The sequence below is a fragment of the Perca fluviatilis genome, chromosome 21, assembly GCF_010015445.1.
Source record: "Perca fluviatilis chromosome 21, GENO_Pfluv_1.0, whole genome shotgun sequence".
Taxonomy (NCBI): domain Eukaryota; kingdom Metazoa; phylum Chordata; class Actinopteri; order Perciformes; family Percidae; genus Perca; species Perca fluviatilis.
The window spans coordinates 15,612,773-15,637,240 of NC_053132.1; the positions used below are offsets into that span (position 1 = coordinate 15,612,773).

Below are 24,468 nucleotides of genomic sequence, written 5' to 3' on the forward strand. Positions count from 1 at the left end.
ACAGATATGGCAATGTGTTATTTATATGAGCAGAAAGTAAAGTAATGAACAGCTTTTTTATTTCCTGTTTTCCAATGAGTGGTGGGGCATATTTACCACCTCCACTAAACAATGTCGTGATGGAAACTGTGCAATAAATCCTGACTGATTAGGGTTTTCAGGAAATTTACAGAAAGTTAAAAACATATCTACCCCAACAATGTATTTGTATTAACGTTTCACCCATTCAACTTCAAAGAGGCCTTGAAAAAGAATTCTAACTGACTTGTATAGATTTGTAAGAACCTAAATTCCCTCTTCCATCTTTCTCCCACAGCTCCCCTTTCTCATCTTTCCTCCCTCTACCTGTCTCTTCCCTTGTCAATCACCTTTTATCTCACTACCCCTGTCAATCTACTTTCCGTTCTCACATCCTGGTCCACTCATCGTCCTCTTCTTCTTTCTCACTCTCAGGCATCCTGCACTTTCATCTCTTGTCCTGCCCTCCCCTCTACCTTTTATATGTATTCCTCCCTCGTTGTGTCTTAGTTTAGGTGATGAGTTCAATAAATGAAAAGACATAGCATTTTAGCAAGTTGCATGGTAGGGTGTCAGCCCAACAACTGGCGATTCCCGATATATTCGCATAGGTGTGTGTGCACAGTACACACACACACACACACACACACACACACACACACACACACACACACACACACACACACACACACACACACACACACACACACACACACACACACACACACACACACACACACAGCACCACCTCCTAATTCAGGACAAAATCAATCATCAGACATGGAGAGGCTACACCCACAATTACACTAACACCCATCTTTCAATGTTCAAAGTCTAAGTTTATGTGTCTAAGTGTGTGCATGTCTAATGAGGACCTCTTTGTATGGGCATGTACACCCATACCTTGTGTATCTTTGTGTGTGTGTGTGTGTGCGTGCGTGTGCGTGCGTGTCGAGAACAGTAGCGTTTAAATGCATCAGAGAATAGAAAGCGTAAGAAAAGAAAATGGCAAGAAGGGGGAAGAGGGAGGTAGAGATTACACGACAGAGTCAGTGAGAGAAGGATAAAGGGAGGAGGGACGGATACCTGAGGGAAGGAGAGAAAGAGATTAGGCAACTACCAAAGACAGACAAATCATTAAATTCATACCCTGGCCGTGAGGTAGATGGGAAATGGAGGTAGTGAAGGTGAACTTGTAACTGAGGGTGATACAAAATTCAATTATCTATATTAGTTCAGTTCATTATCTTGGCTCAGGTGATCCAACGTTCAAATTATGTTATCGTTGGAAAACAGTGCCACTCCGTTGGCTTATCGGTTTCACTTTTGTGTCTTTTTTGCCTGTGTGAGTTGTTTTCCCCTGACAGATTAATGGGCATCAAAAAAATCTGGTCAGTCAGTCATTGACCAGGAGATGCGAGTTGGTCAAAGTGCCAGCCATAATATTAACAAAGCTGAGGTTCAAAGTTCATTCCATAGAAACAGCAGTTGAGAACTGCATCTGCTGATAAGGATAATGTGATATGATGATGATGATGATGATGATGATGATGATGATGATGATGATGATGATGATGATGATGATGATGATGATGATAAAAACACCAAATCAGCTACTCAATGAAGTTTTTGGTGAGATTGTTTTCTTAAATTCAAGAAGGAACTTTGAAACTCTTTTTCAAAGTTTCAAAACTTTTAAGCCAACATAGTGATCAAGACCTTAAAGCACACCTAAAACGAAAATGCAACTTCTTACTTAGTTCATTGACAAAGTAAGAAGTAGCCTACCGGTAAGTCATAGAGGTCCAGATTTATAGAGGCATATAAAATTTGTCGTTTAGTGCCACAGTAATAGAAAATATCCAGAGAGCTGGCTAACGTTACCCCTACTGACTACTTGGCACCAACGTGCGTTAACGCACTACAAAGTGATGTAATTACTTCCTTCTTTAGTAGCTTTCTTGCCTGTACCTCACCTGCGCTAATTAGCAAATGCTAACATGCTAAAGTAAAATTGTTAACATGGTAAACATTATTGTACCTGCTTAATATCAGCATGTTACCATTGTCATTGTGAGTGTGTTAGCATGCTGACCTTAGCAATTAGACTTTAGCTCAAAGCATCACTGTACCTGAGTACAGCTAGGGCTGCAGCCAGGTAAATACATGCATACTTTTTAGGCACCGACCAAATTGCCTCTAAAGTATTGAGTATCAAAAAATGCCTCGTCATTCAATACCCAATTTCAATACCTAAGGAGTAAATCTCATCAGCGTCAGCAAGCCAATAAGCATGCAGCATGCTTCTACCAAGATCTAATAATGTCTGTGATTGGCTGTCTAAAGCTAAACATGGTCGAGGCATTCAGGAAAAGACTAGGTTGTAGGAGCTGAATAATAAAAAAAAACGATTAGTGTCGTAATGTGTAATGTTGTCATCCCTTTTTGTTTAATAAAATTGGTATCAAAAAAAGTATTTTTTTGATATATTTCGGTATCGAAGTCACGGTATTGGTATTGATATCGGTATCGAAACTTTTTGAACGATACCCAGCCCTAAGTACAGCCTTACAGAAGTGTGGCTGTAGACTCTTATTAACCTTTACTTACCCAGCCAAAACCCAAATGAGCACACCGGTTTCTCTCTCAGCTCTCTGCTTCTCATTCAGTCTGGAAGCTGTCCAGTCTCCAGTCCTAACTGCTGGCCACTAAGCAGATCCACTTGGGCAGCTGGAGTGCCTTGCTCAAGTGGATCTCAATGGTACCTGTTGAAAAACGTCCATGACCAGTCCCCCAGTTCAGAAATTTTAAGTGGTGACTTTATGATGACCGAGGCCCAAAAGGGAGCCACTATCTGAAAAAAAAACAGGGACATAATTAATTATATTGAGTGCAGGCTGAAAACTATAAAAACACCAGACCCCAGGATTGCTCGAGGACACTTCAGCACGGCATGGCTATTAACTGGGCTTGAACCCCACCGTCCAGTTAAAGATCAATCGCTTTCCCTTACTAAGCCACGGCACTGCCACAACAAGGAAATCCACCCCGTTTTTATGAGTATAATTTCATAAAATAACACCTCCATTACTTTGGTTGTCTCCCTCTATAATTAAGTTATTGTTCTATGAGTGAGAGAGGCCCAGTCCAACTATGCTGCAAGGTCAGTGCTTATTGATTTACCATTCATCTGTTGTTGAGGTCATTACCGGCATGGTAGCTGCGATGATAATCATGATTATGGATGGATAGTTCAAGTAGTGTTATGAAGGAAGGAAGAACAGGGAGAGGGATGAAAGGAAAGTGTGATTGTGAGGAGCAGAAAAACAAAGAGAGGAGGCAGATAAGGAGAAAAGAAAAAACATGAATGAATGCATGAGTTAATTTAAGAAATTCTCAAGCCAATATTTTCCTTTGACATTCAGCAAAGTCATGGTAGAAATGAAAGACGCCAAAGTACTGACACATCAAATAAAAACAGAAAAGACAGTAAAAAGGAAAGGAGGAAAATTAGTTGGGGTTTTATAAGTTTAGAATTTTGGTCAAAGTAACCGGTAATACTTTTTCACACACATGATAATTAGGCCTGATCTGGGGTTGGTTTGAAACACGCAGAGAACAGCAGCAGGAGAAACATTGCCTCAAATTCTCCCTATGAAAAAATATCTGGTGATTTCCATTTCGGGCCAAGTTTGTTCACCAAACGCTATCATTGAAAACTAATTAATTGATATGAAAAAAATAATGAAATATGTTTGTTGTCTGAATTGTCTCTATCCAGCGCTAAATTTCTCCAGGGTCTCCTATCTCTATCAGTGCTGGATGCTTTTCAATTAGAACCTCCATTAAAATGTCTCAGAGCAATTAATGAGCTCGTAAGATTCAGTAATCATATAATCAGCCCATGGATAAGATATCAGACTTTGAATTCAACTAGAATACATCAGACAAACAAATCAACAGCTGAGGTCATTAGGAGAGGTGTCAAAGTGGAAAACTGAACATATTGGACAGCTTATGCAAGTACAATGGTTAGCTTAATGCATTGGTTGGAAACGTTATTTCATTCTAACATAAACCTGTTATGGCTGCTTAACGTAGAGTACATACTTGGACTAGCAGGACGGAGGTTAGATTTATGCTTTAATAATTGTATTTTAGAGAAATGGCTTGTGTTGTGGGTTGTGTTTTGCAAATGAAGTGCTATTTCGGATTTCAGTTGGGGTTGCTGGAGTATAAATTGGGGATGATGCACTACACAGGTACTACACAGTGGATGTGTTATCGGGAAAAGGGCTTTTTTAACATAACCTCTGACCCACAAAATAATGTATAGGTAGTGAAATGCTCATCTGTCTTAGAAGAAGATGAAGATGTTTACATGCACGTAACATTATGTTTTTTTTCCCTTATTCCGAAAAGACAATATTCCGACTAAGCTCTTTACATGGCTAATGGAAGTAAATATTTCACTTACATGCAGCTGTACAAAATGGGATTTTTAAAAAAATGTTTTCCACTGGTGAACATGTGAATGTGGCGTTACTACAGATAACACACACAGCTTCAGCATGTGGAGAAAACTAATTTTCGACAGGCCTGTCGTGGCTCGTTAGTAAGCTATGACTGGACAATTGTTGTTTGCGGGGGGCAAGGTCAAACAGTCAATTAGGTGTACATGAATAATTTTAGCAGAATTATAATAAATCTACACTGCATTCCTTGCAGAGGTTTGAGGGACAAAAAACAAATGTTTTTGAATGGGGTCAGACAGATTTGGGTGGGCCGCCTAAATAAATTCTATCTATGTAATTACATAGATAGAGCTGGGTCCATATGTTTCACAATGTTCATTAAAAAAGTGCTGACTACCAATATCACTGGGCTCTACTGAGTGTGTAATAAAAAAAGACACAAAGCGAGACAGTTTTTTGAGGAAGAAAGTCACAGACAGACAGAAAGGAAACCAGCAATGTGTCCTTGCTAGAAAAAAAAATGTAATTCTTTGAAGCCATCTCTGCCCTGCTATGAGGATGCATCAACAACAACAAAACATCAATGATAGAATTATGAAATATTTACAAAAAAAAAAAACTTTTATCCATTACTAATTACCCCTGAGATGCTGGTACATACATACGCTCAGATTGAATGCATGCTGTGTTGTATACGACACATTTATCAAGCATCAATATGGAGCAGGAGGCAAAAACAGTTCTCCCCAAGGCAAGAGGGAAGGGAATGATGTTTAGCAAATCAAAAATTATGCTTTCCTCTTGGTTTAAATTGGATGAGTTGGTGTGAGTTTGTTTGTTTACACAAGTGAAAGAGACACAGTTAGAAAGAGTTAGTGTGTTTGTGAGAGGGTGGAAGACTGCCACAGTGAAAGATGTGTGTATGTGAGCCTATGAAGACTTCAGGAAGTAATAAGAAATACTTAAAAAACTTGAATTTTACAAATAGAGCCGAAAAGAAAGGGCAGGAGGAGAGTAATAAAGAGTTGCAAAGAGCAAAAATATCTAATAACCCAGAGTCCAGGCAGCACATTATGGCTTGATCAGGGCCTGAAGAGAAGAGAGTGTACGCACATAAACACACACACACACACACAGCTACACACAGGGGCGGATCTACCGGGGTGGCATAGGGTGGCAACTGCCACCCTAAAAGAAAGCCTTGCCACCCCTGCTGCCACCCCAGTTGGCAGCAACGAATTACGGTAAAAGTTATGGCCAATTTGACAATTTACGAGCGTGCGTCTCCAATGTCCGACTAGAGTGAATGCAGCATAAGATGACGCCAGAGCGGAGAGAGCCTGTTTTGTTTGGAAAACTGAGTGGCGCTAAGCGAGGGAGCCAGGAGTCGCAATGAATGGAGACACAGGAGGAAAGAGGTCAAAACGGATTAACTATCTATCAAGAAATGAAATGATAACGAAAGCACAGTGGTAGCATAGTTGCTGCTAGTAGATGCTGATTTTGAGATGATAAAAATCAGGTTGAAGAACGTTATTTCGCCAACTATACAATGTTACTTAGGGTCTGACGTTTGTTCTGTGTAAAGTAGGCTACAAAAGCTAATATTGATTCAACGTCTGTCAAGGAAAACATCGTTACTTTGAATCGTACAGAAATGAAGAGGAAAGGTAGCATATTCAGTTTTTGTCTCCAAAGAGAAAGGCGAGAGAAATAGAAAATGAACAAGTGAGCAAGGTAGATGGAGAAGATGTGGTGGAAGGAGATAGAAAAGAAGTGGAAGGAGAGAGAAAAGAAGTGGAAGGAGAGAGAAAAGAGGTGGAAGGAGATAGAAAAGAGGTGGAAGGAGAGAGAAAAGGGCAACAGAAACGTGACAGAGACAGAATACAAGGCCAAGGCGACCAGGGACAGGAGGAGGTGGGAGAAGACCACAGCGGTGAAGATATGGAGGGAGAGCATCACCAAGATGAGGAAGGAGAAAGCGAGAGACAAGAGAACGTGCAGGGCTCAGACAGTGAAAGGGAAAGCAGAGTGCCTGGGCCATCACCAACCATCTCCAGTCAAGCTGGTCCACACGCAGACGCGGCCTTACCTATGTTTCACCCGTTTCAATTGAAACAGGCCCTGCCCTCCAAGGGGGGCCCCAACAGACCAGCAAAATCCCATTCATTTTCTCCGTAGGATATTAATTTTCAGCCATAATGTCTAAACCATCCAAGTTAGATTGACCACGAGCTACGAGGTTGCGAAACAAACATTTCTGCTCCTATAAAAGCCACAAGGTATGAAATCAACCTTTTTATTTGCGATCTTCTGGAGAAATACTACACTACCCAAAATTCAACAACAACACTAACGTCTCTGATTGGTCAAACTCGCGGTTACCATGGCGACGTTTACCGCCCCAGTGAACGGCTTAAGCGATCTGAAGTATAATACCGGTAGTTTATTTGTTTATACCTTTGCCTTTTTGCCGTTAGGTTAAAATGTTATTTTGAAGAAAAGAATTTTAAGAGGAAATGAAACGTACATATGCCAGTGGTGCTGAAAAACGAAAGATATCGGACAACAAAAGAAAAGCTTTATTCAGTCTACCAAAAATGACCTCTTTCTTTGGTCCAGCATCTGTAAACCTACCGGCGACAGCAGCGGCCGAACCCCCGTCACAGGATGCTAGCCAAAATACAGATTATCCGTCTTCAACTGAAACTGATGGCAATAATGATGACCAAACATTGTTAGTAGAACAAGAATATGACGATCAAGATCCTACCGCTGAGACAGGTGAGGGAGATGCCAGGGAGAAAGCCCCGTTTACAGAGACAGACCCGGGGTGCTGGCCGGAGCATATTGCCGATGACCAACAAATTGATATTGTTAGGAGCGGTCCTGTTCAGATAGAGGAGTTCAACTTCACACAAAGCCAATCACACCGCCGTTTTACCAAGGACAGATATTTCATGAAGATGAAAAATGGAGAAAATATAGGTCACGCGGGTCATGGTTAGTGTAGGGCCTACACTAACCATGACCTGCGTATATTTTCTCCATTTTTCATAGGCTACTAAAAATCATCCGATTCAGTCTTCTGTTTCTGCTGTACCTTATTTGGCAAGCGGACGAGTAGTCTCACTCACAGGTTTCAGAATGTGGGAACGACTCACTCTCACACTCCATGATCATGAAAAATCCAATACACACCATGCCAATATGGACAGCTGGCGTGAGCTGGAGAAGCGCGTAAAAACGCACGGTACCATTGACAATACACCCTCAAAAAAAGCTGCGCAAATATAGAAAAAACCCTCGGCGATGTGGATGCTGAGGACCTTGTGCGCGAGATCTCGGCTGCTATCACTGCCGTGCCAGCAAAAGAAACCGCTGGCCTGCAGATTCTGAGCTACATTTACAGAAACAATTTAGTTGAACTGCATCCAAACCTCAGCATTGCTCTCTGACTCATGATGACAGTGCCCGTGACTGTAGCGAGCGGAGAGAGGAGTTTCTCTCGCTTGAAGCTAATAAAACACAAAATCGCTTTTTTTAAGTCTTCTGCAACACAGAATGATGTTCATTTTTTAATTATGGTCCCGTTGATTTTAAAATCGTGATAAAGCACACCTGAGGTCAACAATGCTCCAGGAGGCTAACTCAACCGCTTGGATTTCAATTGAGCACGAGGTGACAAAATCGCTGGACAAAGATGAACTTATCAGGGCATTCTCAGCACTCAAACACAGAAGGGTGGATTTCTAAAAATGGCTCAGGTGAAATCTACGCCCGCCGCCCGGTGAGCTGACCGGAGCTGAAAAAACGCGGAGCCCATCATTATTTATGATAAGTTCGGTTCAGTGTCAGACACTTTTTCTTCTTTGCTTTTGTTAAATAATTCAAGTTGAGGGGATGTTTGAGCTGTTTTATTTTTTTTTTAAGTCAGCCCAGACAGCTGAAAATATACTGCGCAAATCAATTAAGCTGCAAGTGCACGTAATACAATAATATACCATTGATGCAAACCAACAGGAATCCTTGCTTTTTCTGTTATGGTTATGTTTTATGTGAGTAGGGCCCCATATTAGTTATTGAAACGGGCCCCCAGATGCTTAAGGCCGCCGCTCTCCACACGGTATGGAAATTGTTGATGCATAGTATACTAAGTTAGATATGAATAAGAACAACAAATGACAAAGCTTAAATATGAATAATTAGGGAAAGTTGTCAGTGTGAAAGTTTGATGAGATGGGGAGATGAGTTTTTATATTTTGTGTAGAATGTATTTTAGATCTATTGCTCAGATTAAATATAAAAAATAAAAAAAATATATAAATAAAACAAAAAATAAACAAATGAACCTAAAAATACTCTCCCAGGCTAAAATGTTAGTGTGTTAACACAGTCTGATGGTTAGAACTAATCAATGACAGTTCCTAATTTTGTACAAATGCTGCCTGCAACGCTTCCTCTCTGACACAGTCCAAAACAGTTTGCTTCCCCTCTCACACTGACACATCTGCCACTCATCACCTGTGTCTTAACTTAATGCCTTTCCTGTGATAATGCCCCTTACTTCTATCATACTTCTATATCTCCTATTAAGTGAGATCACATTGTACGGTCACTTATTCCTAATATGAACGGTTTCAAATGAAACCCCAAATGCAGGACATTGATTGCATGAGATGAAGTTTGTCTGTATGAGTTTGTAAATGGCAGCCTGTGCCCTTTTGTAGTGTGTACATACTATTTCTCATCAAACTGTGATAACTGATTAAATTCAGTAAATATACGTCTGACATATGTTGCCACCCCTCAAAAATTCCTGCCCCCCTCTCGCCACCCCAGAAATATTTTTCTAGATCCGCCCCTGGCTACACACCTTAAATCTTAGGCTTAAATTCCTAAGCAGGGTATTTTCTACCGTTGTCTTGTCTACTGTATATGCACCCAGATAGCCAGGGGACCATATCTCAGGTGAAAACAGTACCCGATTCTGCATCTTTTCTGTATTAACAAAAACACCGGACATTTTCACAGTTGCAGAAAAGAAGAAGTAATTTCTGTCAGATCATGTTGATTAAGTGTTTCACTCTAAGATGAGAGCAGATAATGAGTGATAATCAGTCTCAATTCAATCTGGTATAAAAATTAAATTACGCTATCTTGGTATTTACTGCACAAACATTAGATGTTATCCATCCGAGAAGTCTCACATCCTGTTTTAAAGTTTTAATCTCAAGACATTTGTTGATGTGAGATTTATGATACAATTCAGCGGTTAATAGATATGACGTAAAGAACTGTGCAGCATTATGTCACATTGTATTCTTAAGTGATACAATTTTAGTAGTTTTTCTAAAATGACATAAAACACTAATACACAATGTTGCACTGGTGTTTCTGTACATTGCAAATCATACAGTTTAATAACACAATTAAAGTGACAGTTGGCCAACAAATGAACGGCACATTGTACTTTGTAGTGGTAAAGAGAAGTATCTTTAAAATATAGGCTATGCTTAACAGATTGTTTTCATTGCACTTTTAAAGCAAGTGTCCTATCCTTACAGGAAAAAAAGAGAATTTTGGCTCAACCTTTTACTTTTATAATGTTAAACCATTACACAATCTACATTTTTTAAATGTGCCACTGTAAGGCTGTACTTAGGCAGAGCAGTGGTTTCAGCTAAATGCTAAGGTCAGCATGCTAATGTGCATGCAAGGACATTGCCCTTGTCATCCCTTGAGCCATGCTGCTAGTATGGCTAAAAATAACGTTGCATGAGATTACTTAAGAGAAGTTGAGGCCCTCTTACTAAGCCATACTGTAGTTTTTATATAGGCCATATTTTGTACATCATATGGAAGGCTTTATGCTAGCCATGTTCGCTGAACAGTAGCCACAGAAATGACGCTAGAGGCTCTGTCCTTCTTTAAACAACAATGCAGTTACCTGTCTTCTGTGACAATACATGAAAACATACAGATTTAACCTTCAAAAATGTTTTAGCTTTAGTAAACACAGTTGTAGTGATCCCTGCTGAACTCAAGACTCTGTAGATCTACAATCTGTCCAGAACCTCCTTTGCATTTCATTCATTTCTCAGTATAACTTCTCTCTCACTGACTCTGAACTAACACTTGCACATTAGAGAGCCACATATGGGAAGTGTTTGAACGTACAAGTGTCATGCAGAGTTTGTTGTGGTTGTCAATGACAAACGTCTGCTTGCATGACTTGAGCTGTCAGTCGGGGGGCGCGCAAGGTAAGCCTCTCCCATCTGTTGCCAGACTAGCAGGTGGCCTGGATAATGATGTGCTGTAGCAAGGCTCAGACAGGTCACCAGTCAACAGAGACAGGCTGTGGGACTACTGTATGTTAGTTCATCCTTTTTGGACTATGGAAATGAAAGTGAGAGGACAGTATAAGCTTCTCAGTGAATGGTTTTACCTTGGTCAATGCACCCAGATTATGTGGAACCACAGCAAATTCCTCATATGCAGGAATCCCAGCTTGCATCTGTCTCTTTTCCTGCTTGGGGTGAGAAGATAGACTTTCTTTTAACACATTAGTCCTGTGTTCAAGCTATTTGACCTCAAGCAAGAAACTCATCCTACCAGGTCCAGTGGTGCTGCTCTGTAACTGACCCTGAGCTCTCAAGTCTCTGTGGAGGTGGATGAGAACACGTGATTCATTCTGCCTTGTGCTGCATAAACCAGCTCACTGTGCATTATTTCAATTAGAAGACTGCATCTAACACAAAAAAATATTCCATAAGCCAAAGCAATTAACATTTCAGCAGGACCATCACCATCAAAACATCAATGTCCAGCATTAATGGACTGTGGAAGAAACTCTACTTTGTGTGTACATGGACCTGGCTTTTACCGTAAGCTCTTTCTTGATGACTTCCAACTTTGCACAACATAAACATGCCTATTGGCAACATCTGAGGTGATTGCTATATTATTGATGTAAAGAAAAAAGAAGTAGCAACAGCAACAACAAGCTCTATCAGTTTCTTTTAAAAGCTTGCTGTTTGTTTAGTGTCTGCCGCTAACCTTCCTTCACACCCTGATATAAAGCCCACATCATGCATGCTCTAAATGGAATCTTGTTAATGCATAATGTAAACATAAATGTCTCGTCAAAAGCAAGCAGATCAGTGCTTTAAGTCTTTAAATAGTATCTGCCAGCAATCAAAGGTTGCACTTTTTTTTATTTTTTTTAAATCAATCAAAGCTAATCAAAGCGTGTCCATTAAAAGTTGACTATTAGAGATTTTTAATGAGCATAAAACAAAGACTTGTATTATGAATAACTATAATCACCACGATAATGATGATTACAGCATAAAAATGGCAATCGGAACCACTATTTCCTCAAATATCCCCAGGCAGATGGATTAATCACCTTGGACAGCGTCACCAATACCAAAGTGTTAAACACAGACATTCAGCACAAACAAACTCCAGTCATAGTTAAAGAAAATGAAGGAATCTCAAACAAGACATACACAAGACACACTTATTTGTATGCCAGCTTAAAGGTGACATGTTATGCTTTTCCGTATTTTCGGTCATATCTACGATGTTATAATGTCGAAATTTTCATGTTCAAATAATGTGTTAATGTTAATGTTCTGACGTACAACCACATCGCGCAATCTAAACTTATTTTATGAATGAAATAGACATATTACATACCTGAGGGCCAATTCAGGGACGTTTTTGAATAATTTACAATCCTGTAATGGTCTCCATCTGTCCAACCGAGTGTGACTTGGATTGTGCCAGTTGTCTTTCACTTTCCCTTTTAGCTTTTAGTTGTTCTTCGTTTAATTTCCTTTTCTGAGATGGCCCCCTATGAGCCATAACTACAGCAGATAACTTCTAAAATCTAATTAAAATACAATTAGGCCTATATAAAGAAATCTCCTGCTACCTTTTACCTGCATACTCACTAACACAGGCTTTTCCGGTGTTCAGCCGAGATCTGTGACCTGTCAGAATGTGTGCTCTGTAGCGGCGTCCACCTGTCGTAAATCCTATTTCTTAATCTAAATAAACTATTTTGAAACCGTCTTGGATCAGCTGGAAAATACATCTCCAAAAAGCTGAAAACAGGGCTGTTTTTCTGACACCAAGAAAAGCTGTCTTTTTAGAGATCCGTGGTTCTCACAGGACAGCGACGCTAAAAGCACATGATAATCGTATAGAATGTGATGCATTGCTGCTGATTAATCTAGCCAATAGTATATAAAGTAGTTAACATTACTACCACAACCTCAAACAACTACAGCAATGCAACATGCAGTACACATTAATGCAGCAGCATTATTAATCCAAAAACATCATATATAATAGTAAAACACTGACCGGGAACATTTTACTGCACAATGAGTACATTAACAATGAAGTTATAATAGTTCTCAAGTAAGGTTGTGATAATTTACTTAAGTAAAGGATCTGAATACTTCCACCGACGGACGGACAGACGGACACACACACACACATGGACACACACGGACACACACACACACACACACACGGACACACACACACACACAAGCTCTGGTCTTTGCTACTTGATGCTCTTAGAGGATAAGGTTTGAGGATTGCTTCTGAGACGTCTCAGACCCTCTGTTCCCCCTTACACACACACACACACACTACAGGGATTAGGATATTGACGACCTCAGAGTTGACATCATATGTGACTGTTACTGGGGAGTTACTACGGCACCACTGACTCTATGATGAGCATAACACACACACACACACACACACACACACACACACACACACACACACACACACACACACACACACACACACACACACACACAGGCCCACACGGCCCCTCTCTGTCAAATCCTATTAAAGAAGAAGAAATGGTTGAAGGTTCTAATCCCCCTGCTCAAACCTGAGCTGAACTGCATGACAGACACACAGAAAAGAGTGGCAGGCAGAGAGAGACAGGCAGATACAGATAGATAAATGTTGAGTGCACACTCTGTGGTATTGCTTTTGAACAAAATGTTTTTTTAAGTAAAAGCTTAAGCCAAAAGGAAATCATGTGGTTCCTGCTGACAGCAACAATTTGAACACTACTTACTCTGGAAACCTGCTCGTAGTTATCAAAGCTTTTTCTTTAAAAAGGAAAAAGGAAGCAATTTCTAGTAACAAAAGCAATGCTGCCTTGTTGCCAGTGATGGATGATGGTTACATATTGACAAGAGTGTCTGTTTACTGGAGAAGAACAGGTTGTATTTACAGAGTAACTGTTTTTTGCTGATATCTGGTAGTTATTTTTAAGGTACAAAATGAACCATGCTCACACAGACTGTGGCTTTACAATTTATAAAACAATGATTTACTTTATAACACCAATTCTGTGCAAAGTTTATAATAGATAAATGTTTTGCCCATTTGTTGGGTTTTGAACTGCTCACCAGTCTTGTTCTCCATTCTTGTTCTGAAGTATGAGAAAAGGACACATTTTGCCTAAGTACACACTGATTGTGTTTACAATTGAGTTTAAAATCAGATCACGCCACATAAGCTTTTAAAATAATACAAGATTTCCTTTCTGAGGCTCTAAACTTGAGTTAAATGGGTTAGTTGGGGATAATTCCCATAAGAATCGTGATTTGAACAAATTAAAACCCAATTAGCAGACTTAAACAGATTTAGAAGATAAGGAAGATAAGAAAGATAATCTTACATCAGCGCTTCTCCCCGAATTTTGCAATAAAGCAAAAGCCTGCTCAGTGATAATTGTGCTGTGCACTTCCCCCCCATAGCTGTTATACAAGTGATTAAGATAGTTTGGTGTAATAATAAAAGTACTCCTGGTTAATTTTTTAATATGTAGATTGTTAAGTAACAGAGATTCTGAAATGTACTCAGGAGAAAGTTATATGTACATTTTGTGCAACAACAAAAAAAACAATGCAGCTTATGTTACATTATACAGTACAGGTTATACACATACAGTACTGAGAATATTGTTACCTAACTACATCACATTACAGGGTTAAAGACCCATTAAAGTCTGGAACATCCATTATGTAGGGGACAGTCATGGATGGTATTATTTACCTGTAAAAGATAACCTTTTTTGTCTTTCTTGTCTGTATGTTTTTCTATTGGAGACATCCAAACATGGTTGTGCCAAAAGGAGTGTAATTGTTTTTTAATTTGTAGCAAAGATGAAGTACCTCTACCCGGCAATTCAAGGGGAAATGCTGCACCTTTACTTCCATGTCTTCAAAATGGATCAACACGTGACTTTTTAACAGGGACATGTAGCTTTAGCCTCAGTCTTTTAGCATTTAAGTATGTATTCTTCAAGGGCTTATTTGAATCATTTGCAAGTGTCTCACTTTAAAAAAGGAGTCAACTTGAAACATTAAAAAGTCAGCAGGAGTTTGAGTTTCTAGCCAACTCATGGAGTTCCCTTGATTAGCAACAAAATCATGTTTACTTCAAAGACCAATTGTTTTGGTGGTAAATCTGCTGCCATTATCATTGTACAGTTAACTGCATACATTATGTCCTGTGCTAGTTTGGAAAGATTGACAGGCATACTGTTGCAATAAACCACCTAAACTCCATCACTTCTAGTTGCCTCCATCCTAAAGCAATGGATCACTGTTTATCTGATTGATGGAAACAGACATGATGCTTGATTGATGGCTGGAGTGAAGGAGTGGCCATATACAAGATATCAATCATTGGTGTGGGGCTGGTTTGTTTCACCGAGGGACAGTGGGTGATGATTCGACCCCTGGACCTCTTAAACTCATTCATCTGAAAGATGGGAGCTAGGAGAGATGGGGGGAGAAAAATAGCAACAAGGAAAATGAAAGATTTCAAAAGAACCAACACACTGCATCAAAACTTCTCCTCCGATGGAAAAGAGTAGCAGTTCACACCCAGCCTAGTGTCATTATCGGCTATGTGGACCGTAACGCAGATCTGATCAATTGAAATTACCCTAATTGATTGATTGCTGGAGTGAGGGGGGGCGGTCAGGCAGATCAGTTGTTAGTGTGAGGCCAGTTTGTCATCATCTAGGCATGATAAGCGATGTTGTGACCTGTGAAACACTCATTATTCATCCGTCAGAGAGATTGTCAGATGTCATGGAAGATGGAAACAGATGGTAGGAAGGGTTTCTGCAGGTTTTACCAAGTCAAATTTAAGACTTTTTAAGAGCTTTTTAAGACCATTATGAATGAAATTTAAGACCTACATCACGACATTAAAAACAAAACAAAAAGCGGTAGATGTCAGAGTCGGGAAACATCTGAAACAATTCTCTGATTTCCTCATTTGCATTATAGGACTGGTGTCTAGTCACCCTGTGGAGGACCCAGAGTAGGGATGGGTATCATTTGGGGTTTTTCTGATACCGGTCCTAAAACAATTAAACTTATAAAATGGTTTTGGTGCCTTAACAGTGCCTGAATCGATACTTGAAAATAAAGAAGAGCACTGCTTGTGTATTGCTAAGGCCATATGGTCAAATAATTTTTTTATTAAGAATGTAATAAGAATTATAACAAAACTTATTTTACTAGTCAATTGCAGTTATACGACAAAAAGAAGAACCACTAGATGACAAAAGGGTATTTTACAATAACAGTGAATGCACCACTAACTTACCAACTGTAATTGAACATATCATTAAGTTATGTGTTGTTTCTCCGACAACACTTTAACGCTACAACGTTTAGCTTTCAGTATTTAACCGTATTTAAGCAGCTACTGGCTAACGTTCGGCTAACGTTACCTGCTGCGAAGTGTAATGTTAACTAGCGTTACATGCAGAGATGCTTCCGTTGCCTCTGATGTCCGTTTTAGAGCACCAGAGAGCAGCACATTGAAACTGACTGCCAAGCTAACTTATGCCACAGCCGGCCAAATTGAGAAAAGGAAAGCCACTGACCTACCTTACAGGTTCCAGACAAGGCGAGTGGAGGGTCTGAGTTTTAAACTGATAAGGTGTAATGTTTTCATAACCCAATAGTGTACCGTATTTTCCGGATTATAAGTTGCATCAGTCAAAAAATGCGTCATGAAGAGGAAAAAAACATATATAAGTCCTCCATAATTTTGACCTGAAAAAAAAGAGGTGTTCAATATGGCTTTACATCATAGGCCGACCAGGGCTATGCCATTTGGGGAGGGGCCGCTCACTCTTCCCCCTATATTTCTTAAAATCCTAGACATGTTTGTGAGCTGCACTTGGTTAGTGCTTTCTGATTAGCCTGTGTTTGTACTGAAATAAGAGGCTGCTGCGGCCCGCCGTATGGGTTGAGCGGAGGCTGCACAGTTTGACCAGTGTGAGCAGCGGCCGCCCACCAGGCCGCCGGATGGTGTTGCTAAGAACTTGCAATGTATAACTATTATCAGACCGGCCCTCGAGGCCTCGAAACACTACCGGCCCACCGGGAAAAGTCCCGACTCTCCCGATTGCGACTCCGCTACTGACCGCCAGTATAGATTGCATAATTATACATATATTTGTATCTCTATGACGCCTTTGGTATGTTAAATAGTAGAACGTGATCACACATTCCATCATACAAAACTCCACATTGCGAAACATTAACCAGGCATACATAATGTTATTCATTATTCACCATAAGGTCACTTTTAATGAGTAACGTAAATGGTTCGTGGGTGTGGCATAAGCACTGTCTGTAGGATTAAGCCACTACGGTAGCGAGGCTAACAATAGCCATGTTAGCTCATGTCAGCTCTTATACTTTGGGAACATCTGTAAGGATATATTAAATTACTTAACAGTTTGTCACTGACCGTTGCCTAACGTTACCACGTTCACATGCCGTTAAACGGTGAGCGGCCAGTGCCGCCAGTGGATCACTATGTACCACAGTGGATAACCATCAGCCACTTTTCGATCTCTGCGCTACTGCAAAAAAAAAAAAAGAGGTAGCGTTACATGGACATGGATAAATTAAGACCAGTTTAAAAGTAATTTAAGACCTAGACACAATATTTCAGCTAATGTCAGACTTTTAAGACCCCGTGGAAACCCTAAGTAGGATAGATAAATTACAAAGCAGATTTCCAATGTGGCGCACCAAACTGGCAACCATCCACTTTGGTTCTAATAGATAGAAAGTTTGAATCAATTATTTAACTCAAATTCTCAAAGAATCACATTAAGATTGCTAGTGATACAAAAAGGAGTTGAAGATATGGGAAAGCAGACAGGCAAATAAAGAGACAGGCAAAGTGAGGAGAAGTAATTTCTTTCCACCTTTTTTACTCTCTTTCGACACTTTTATTTCCTTCTCTCCGGCTTCCTCTCTCCCTCTTTGTGGCTGAGGGCAATGATTATAGTCAGTGATGGGGTTCAGGAGGGCTTTGTCTTGTGCAGTCTGTATAATATGATTCTTATGAGATATTACTAGTAAATAATTCATACACTCAAGTCACACAAACAGGCACACAAGCACATTTACGCATTAGCATGCACACAGTGTACTGTAGGGACACGCACACATTCACGCGCATGAATATATCCATACCAAAGGGGGCACAACATAATTTTCCAGTAAAAGACATAATTCAACCATTTTTCAAAACAATTATGCATGGTACAGCCTACATGCAAAACTGCAATCTAAGCTTTATATTTTGTGGCTAAAGCCATTTTTTCTATCTTAAGATATTTAGCATTTTACTGCATCATGCCTCAGTGTGGAGAAAAGTGCAGAAACCTGTACAACCATAGAGGAAAGTGATGTTTTTTTATGAGCCTTCGCACATGTGCATTTGGAAATGAAAATCCCGACTTCCCACCGGATCAGCAAACTTTCTGTCGCAGTCTTTACACAGGTTAAACCGAGCACTGCAGCTGGCCCTCAGCTAGGGCTGCACGATATGAGGAAAATATGCAATAACGTTGTAGAATATCGCGATAACGATGTTACTTGCGATAAATAAACAGACATTAAAATGTACTCAGTTCTGCATTTCTGCTGCTTTCAGTATTCTGCTAAAATATAACACATTGGTTGTTGAATTTAAAACAAATGAAAGGAAATAATTTCTAACATTCTTTCATTGAACAAATTGCAGTTTTCTACTGATATTTTCTTTCACCTAAAACAAAAAGTTTGTTTTGTGTCTATAGCGATATGTTGCAGCCTGCAGCGATGTGTATATTGCGCCGGTTGATGTTGCGATGACGATAAAAAAAATATATATATTGTGCATCCCTACCCTCAGCCCACTGTGACCACCAGCACTGGGATATGCGCTGCCTGAATTTGAGACGCTACAGCCTCTAATTGCTGGTCTGTCTCCGAGGCTGCTCCTGGCTCTCCACCCGAAGTAGTCTACCAGCGGCGGGGAGTAAGGCCGAGGGGCCGCAGGGTGCACTAGCTAGGTAATTTTTGTCTCATTTGTCATCCGATAACAGTAAATTCATCACATTCAGTGCCCCATGTCGCTATTTTCCAAGCTACTGTAACTGAGTCGATGTAAGTGTATCACTGACTTCAGTTTGTGATACGTGTTACAACTAGAAGGTGCTTATTTGATTTCATTGCTCCTTACTTCTAATAAGGGGAGATTTTACGACACATTGCAGGGATGCAAGGCCTTAACAATACCCAGACTGGATGGTAATTAAAGGGAATTTTCACAGGATCTTACAGTAATTCATATCAGAGGAGGAAACCTTTCCCTTCAAGCCCCAGAGGGTCTTCTCCTAAGCATAGGTGGAATTTAGAAGAAGAGACAAGAGACATTCATTCCTTGTTCCTCTTTCTGGCCCTCTGTCTCGGACTTACTCTCTTCCCATTTCTTGCAAATAGAAAGGAAGGGGATCTTTTCGTTTGTATCAGGGTTTATTTATTCATTTTACATTTTTGCTTTATCACTGTACACAGAAACTGGACAAATAGGAATGTGGATGATGCGTGACAAAGGCCAAAAGCTAAATCAGACCAACAACATTGTGATTGTGTAGTAAACAGCTCGCTACCGTAAGTCACAGATGCCATCATCTGTGACTTTAAATCTGCAGAAAAATGGAATTTATCCTTCAGACTCGGTGTTTAAGTGTCAACAGTAAAATGAAATAATATAAAATACAGACAGCTTAAGATATAAAACACTGTGGAGGCTTCCTCTCATGCAAATGTGTGAAAAAAGAAGAGCACCTGTGAATTATCCATTGGATTATGGCAAAAATCGGAGTTGCCCACCGTAATACAATACATGTATATGATATACCCTGGTTATTCCAGTTGATCTAGTTACACACTCTCAGAAAACAGAGAATTTGTTTGTTGTGGAACGAATGAATGTTAGGTTACACATACACCCAGTTCATTACTTCCTGACTTGTTTGCTAGTGACAGCAATTTGATTTGTTATTGAACAAATTTTTAAGCATGACATATTTCATTTTTTTCCCTGACAGTTTGCTTCAGGCAACACATTTGGTGTTGTCGTAAATTCCCCTGAGCATTCGTTTGACATATCAGCCACGAGACCCACTGTTGTCAGAATGCGTTTCAAGTTGTGAATGCTGCCATCAAGGACCCATCCTCCCTGTCACAGCTGTGGGTTTTTTGTAGACCACTGATACCTAACCTGCACACATGACCCAGTGGTGAGGAGGAGTATAAAGAAAGAATACACCAATTTTTTGTAGCTGCAGATGCAACCAAATATCTGTCAAGTGCGACTAACCATTTTCACTGGTTGCACCGGTGCGCCTCATATTTAGTGGGTCTGTCTCTGTGTGCATATGTATGTAGCATTATTTTATTTTTTTTATCACCCACATTCTGCAAAGACCTGCTCCTACTCTGCCTCTTATCGGTCCTCTTATTCTTCTTTGCATTAAGGGTGGCGGAAAGAACTAAGTCATGAGTGCATGTGTGAAACTGCGCTCTGCACTCCTCCTTGAGCAACATCACAATCTAGATCTATTGATTGGTTTTCATTAAGAAAAATACTGTGGTGCCTGTTACACCTGTCCCTGGACCTGAAAGGCCCAGCCCAGACCTCACCTCAATGGTGGAAGTAACCGCTCCACCACCTGTCTCCCCTTTCCCCTTTAAGATGCCTAATCCTGACTAAACAGCTGTGGCGGAGAGGTCCTCATCTGACCTCGAGCCAGAAAAAATGTGAGTGATCCTAAATTACGTGCTGGTGCACCCAGGGGTTAAACAAGTCAATTAATATAATTGGCAGTTTCATATATCAGTGTTTCCCGTTCTTTCAGAAATAACACCAAATATACATTCCACTGTTTCCCCTGTTCATTATCTGAAGCGCACCGCCGTGACTCCAAGCGCAGGGCAACTGTCTGTGGTGAGTTCACGTGTCTGTAAAAATATCAGTTAAAAACAGTTGAACAGGTGAAGATCACATTGCCGGTAGTGATCAACACGGTAACGTGTTTTTAGCTGAGCTAGACAGAGAAAATTCAGTTAAAACAGATTGGCAATGCTGTTCTGCCCTTATTGTTCTCCGTGAAGTTAGCTGGAAGTGAATGGAGCCCTCGTTGTGTTTTTATGTGGACTGACTGCATCGGACTCCGTTTAAAAATAGCCTTTGCAATGTGGTTACTTACTGCAGGAGGCAAAGAGACACCATCAGTCTAATAATGCTCAAAATGATTATTAGTTCTTCGTGAGCTCTTTGTGAACACTAAAGTCTATAAATTAACCCATAAGTCTTCAGTAATGTGCTGCGTCACTTGCTGTCAGTCACTGGAATTTAATTTTCCCATGTGGAGCTGATGTTGCAGGAAGACAGTTGCCACAACTTCCCAATCAGTGAGGTACCTGTCAGCTAATATTCAGCTCTTGGTTAATTACTAAAGTACATTAATACTCCCTACAGTACAATATGTTGACTTTAGGACAACAGCTTTAGGAGTCCTAGAAAGAGGTCTCATAGGAGGGAAACATGACCATTGTTTAGGCATAAATATAGTATTTCATGTGGATTTTCATAAAAGAAAAGGAAAAACTCAAATGTAGATGAAGACAAGCCTAAAGACACAGGAAGAACTGATCCAGGTGAGTGCTGTTTGATAAAGTATGAAAAAAAAGCAGTCTAATCTTGTACATTCATATTTTCCCATATTTTCTATGTTAATCGTGTCTCTCTGAATGCTATTTTACATTAATGTACTGTCCTTCGGGGGACACGGTAACTCACATTGCTTTACCAAACCCTGAGGACATTTTTCAATTATTAACCGCAGACTCAGGCGCACACACCGCTACACACAGTCACCTACACATCCACACGCACACTTTCACAGTCACATAGAGAGTGAGAAAGAGGCAGAGAAATTGAGAAATAAATCTAATCTATCTATCTATCTATCTATCTATCTATCTATCTATCTATCTATCTATCTATCTATCTATCTATCTATCATAATAGTATACTACATAGCCAAAGAATTTGGACAACCACACACTCAAACACTACACCAGTAGTCGATACACATCTTCTTTAAACACCAAGGTTATTAATATGCTGCTGGAACCCGGCTGCAGGGTTTTGCTCCCATTCAGCCCCAAGCGCACCAATGGGGTCAGCCACTGATGTCGGGCAATACGGCGCGGCTCTCAGACGGCGTTCCAATTCATCCCAAGGGTATTGGACGCTGAAGGCGTCAGGGCTCTGTGCATCTATCTACTGTAAATAATCCTGGTAAATAGATCAACTGAAACAGAATCAAGATAAACATAAACGCAGCCAAACAGGCTGATGTGAGCCCTGCTGGTCCCAGCTGTTCAAGGCACCATCTGCATGCACTCAGGGAGGTCAGCGAAAACAAAACAAACACACCCTCCAGACACAATTAAAAACAGCCCCTTTCTGAGGGAAACTTTTAATATAGACAGACAGACCCATGAACCCTCCTCTGTGGTTCTCGCTTTCCCTCTTAATCAGTCACAAACACACACTGGATGCCAACTGTGTCGCCACTGGTGTAAACAAACAGCAAGCAAGTAATATGTGATAAGCCATGTGACCACTTTGCTGCTAAATTTAGTCCTATGGGATTAGACCCTGGGATCTCTAGCAGGTGATGTACCAGAAAAAAAATTGACATTTTATTTATCAAACTGAAGTTGTAATGCTTAATAAAATCACAGCAATGTTTACTATCAGCCGTTGCTAATATTTCCACCTCTGCAACATAATGTGTATAGAAAATCATGAATGTGCAGTATAGTCTGCCATCATCAGTTCAGCATTTATGAAGCATAACAAATGGGATCCGTGCTCTTTTTAATCAGTTAGGAGCTTATGCAGCTTATGTGATGTTAGTTTGAAACTAAACTTGTGTGTGATATCTGGGAGACAGGGTTAGAAAGTAGATTTGTATTTTGCTCTTCTTCAGCCTCATCAATGCATGTCAAGTGTGTGCATGTGTGCACTTGTGTGTGCATGTGTGTGCGTGTGTGTGCTTGAACTTGCCTTTGTTTTTCCAGTAAATTAGAAACAGAAAACAAGTGTGTCGCTGATCCATCTTTCTCACCTTGTCAATTGGTACATTCGGTCTTGCATGAACCCTAGGTGACAATCACAGGCTGGTTGTGTTCTGCATTAATTAGAACTGAGTTAACTATAAATGAACACAGAGAAGCGGCAGAACAAATTTGCAGTGAAAATAGACCATTAATTAAATAAATAAAGTGCCCAGAGGCAGACGTGACCAATGGATTCATGTATTTTGTAGCAGTCAACATGACATGAGAGCAACAAGTGTCAGTTCTGCAGTTGCAGAGAGAGACGGTGTAAAAACAGCTTTGATGATTTGCTGAACTGTAATGCTTACGAGATAAGTCCAGTGTTTGAAATAACACTTCAGAATTCTAATTTCTGTTCAAGTTATACATATACTAAACCTAAGTAGCCTCAAGTATTTTGTTAGCTTAGCAGTGGTGTTAGTTGAGGTCCAAAACATAGAGATAGACGGGACATAAATTGTACTTTTAACAATGCATTTCTTTACCGTCATGCAATATCCGGTCCAGGATTATAAATGCTACTTCAGAATTCGGAAGTATTTTTTCTAATAATTAAACTCCAGTATCTGACAAAATGTAGGCTAGTCCTTCAGTTTACATGGGAGGAACAACACTGTGTTATTAGGGGGCGCTCCTCTGTGTAAGCGACTCCAGACACGGCTCAGTGTTTGTGTGTTTCACCGTGTTTTTTTTTTTACCGTTCTACTGTATGTCATCTTTCACGTTTTGTTCGTCGGGATGTTGAGTGAAACAGCTCTTTATTTGGCCTATTTTTGGCTAATGATCGCCAATCTAAAGCATGTATATGGACCTTGCTTACAACCGGTGCAGCCTCTCACCGCAGCCCCAGGTAGACGCACCTACTCACGCAACTACCTAATGGAGCTGAGATACCAGCCGGGGACTGACGGATCCCTCCACACAAACAGCATACCACATTAAATACTTCGGGGGCACAAGAGAAAGCGGATACGAAGGAAAAGAGGCTCGAGAGGAGGGATACGGAACAGATTGAGGAGGAGAGGCAGCCGGCTACCCCTACCTGCCATAACCCTATCAAACGTCAGATCACTACGGAACAAGACTGAGGAACTTTCCACACTCATCAGATACGATCTGGATTATTGGCAGACTAGTCTCTTTTGCTTTACCGAGACATGGCTTACTGATGATATAAACTTTCAACTAGACGGTTTTAGCATCATTCGCTTTGACAGAGATGCAACAAGAACACGGAAGTCAATTGGGGGCGGGCTTTGCATGGCTGTCAACGATAAGTGGGCAACAAACACTACGGTGAGGGAGACTGTGTGCTGTAAACACTACGAGCTAATGACTGTGTCTTTCAGACCACATTATCTACCCCGTGAATTCTCCCAGATCACTGTCATTTTAGTATATGTTCCAGGGCCCGATTTTAA

At 40.4% G+C, this 24,468-nt stretch overlaps 1 protein-coding gene across 8 annotated transcripts in view; it reads right to left on the minus strand.

The window, feature by feature from the left end:
- The window catches only part of LOC120550918, a 92,547-nt gene that overhangs the window by 6,608 nt on the left and 61,471 nt on the right, over positions 1 to 24,468 (minus strand). Inside the window, exons 2-5 of one of the 8 annotated variants that reach the window (XM_039787888.1) lie at positions 11,109 to 11,155; positions 10,942 to 11,025; positions 2,629 to 2,872; positions 1,168 to 1,217 (exon numbers count right to left, since the gene is read on the minus strand). The exons of 1 other annotated variant lie outside the window; for it this stretch is intronic. Coding sequence is in view for 4 of the 7 variants with exons in the window: in XM_039787884.1 (XP_039643818.1) it covers positions 10,942 to 11,010 (69 nt within the window). In the remaining 3 variants the exon portion in view is untranslated. The remainder of the gene's footprint in view (positions 1 to 1,167; positions 1,218 to 2,628; positions 2,873 to 10,941; positions 11,026 to 11,108; positions 11,156 to 24,468) is intronic. 6 more of the 8 variants (XM_039787887.1, XM_039787884.1, XM_039787883.1 and 3 more) reach the window with 6 other exon arrangements.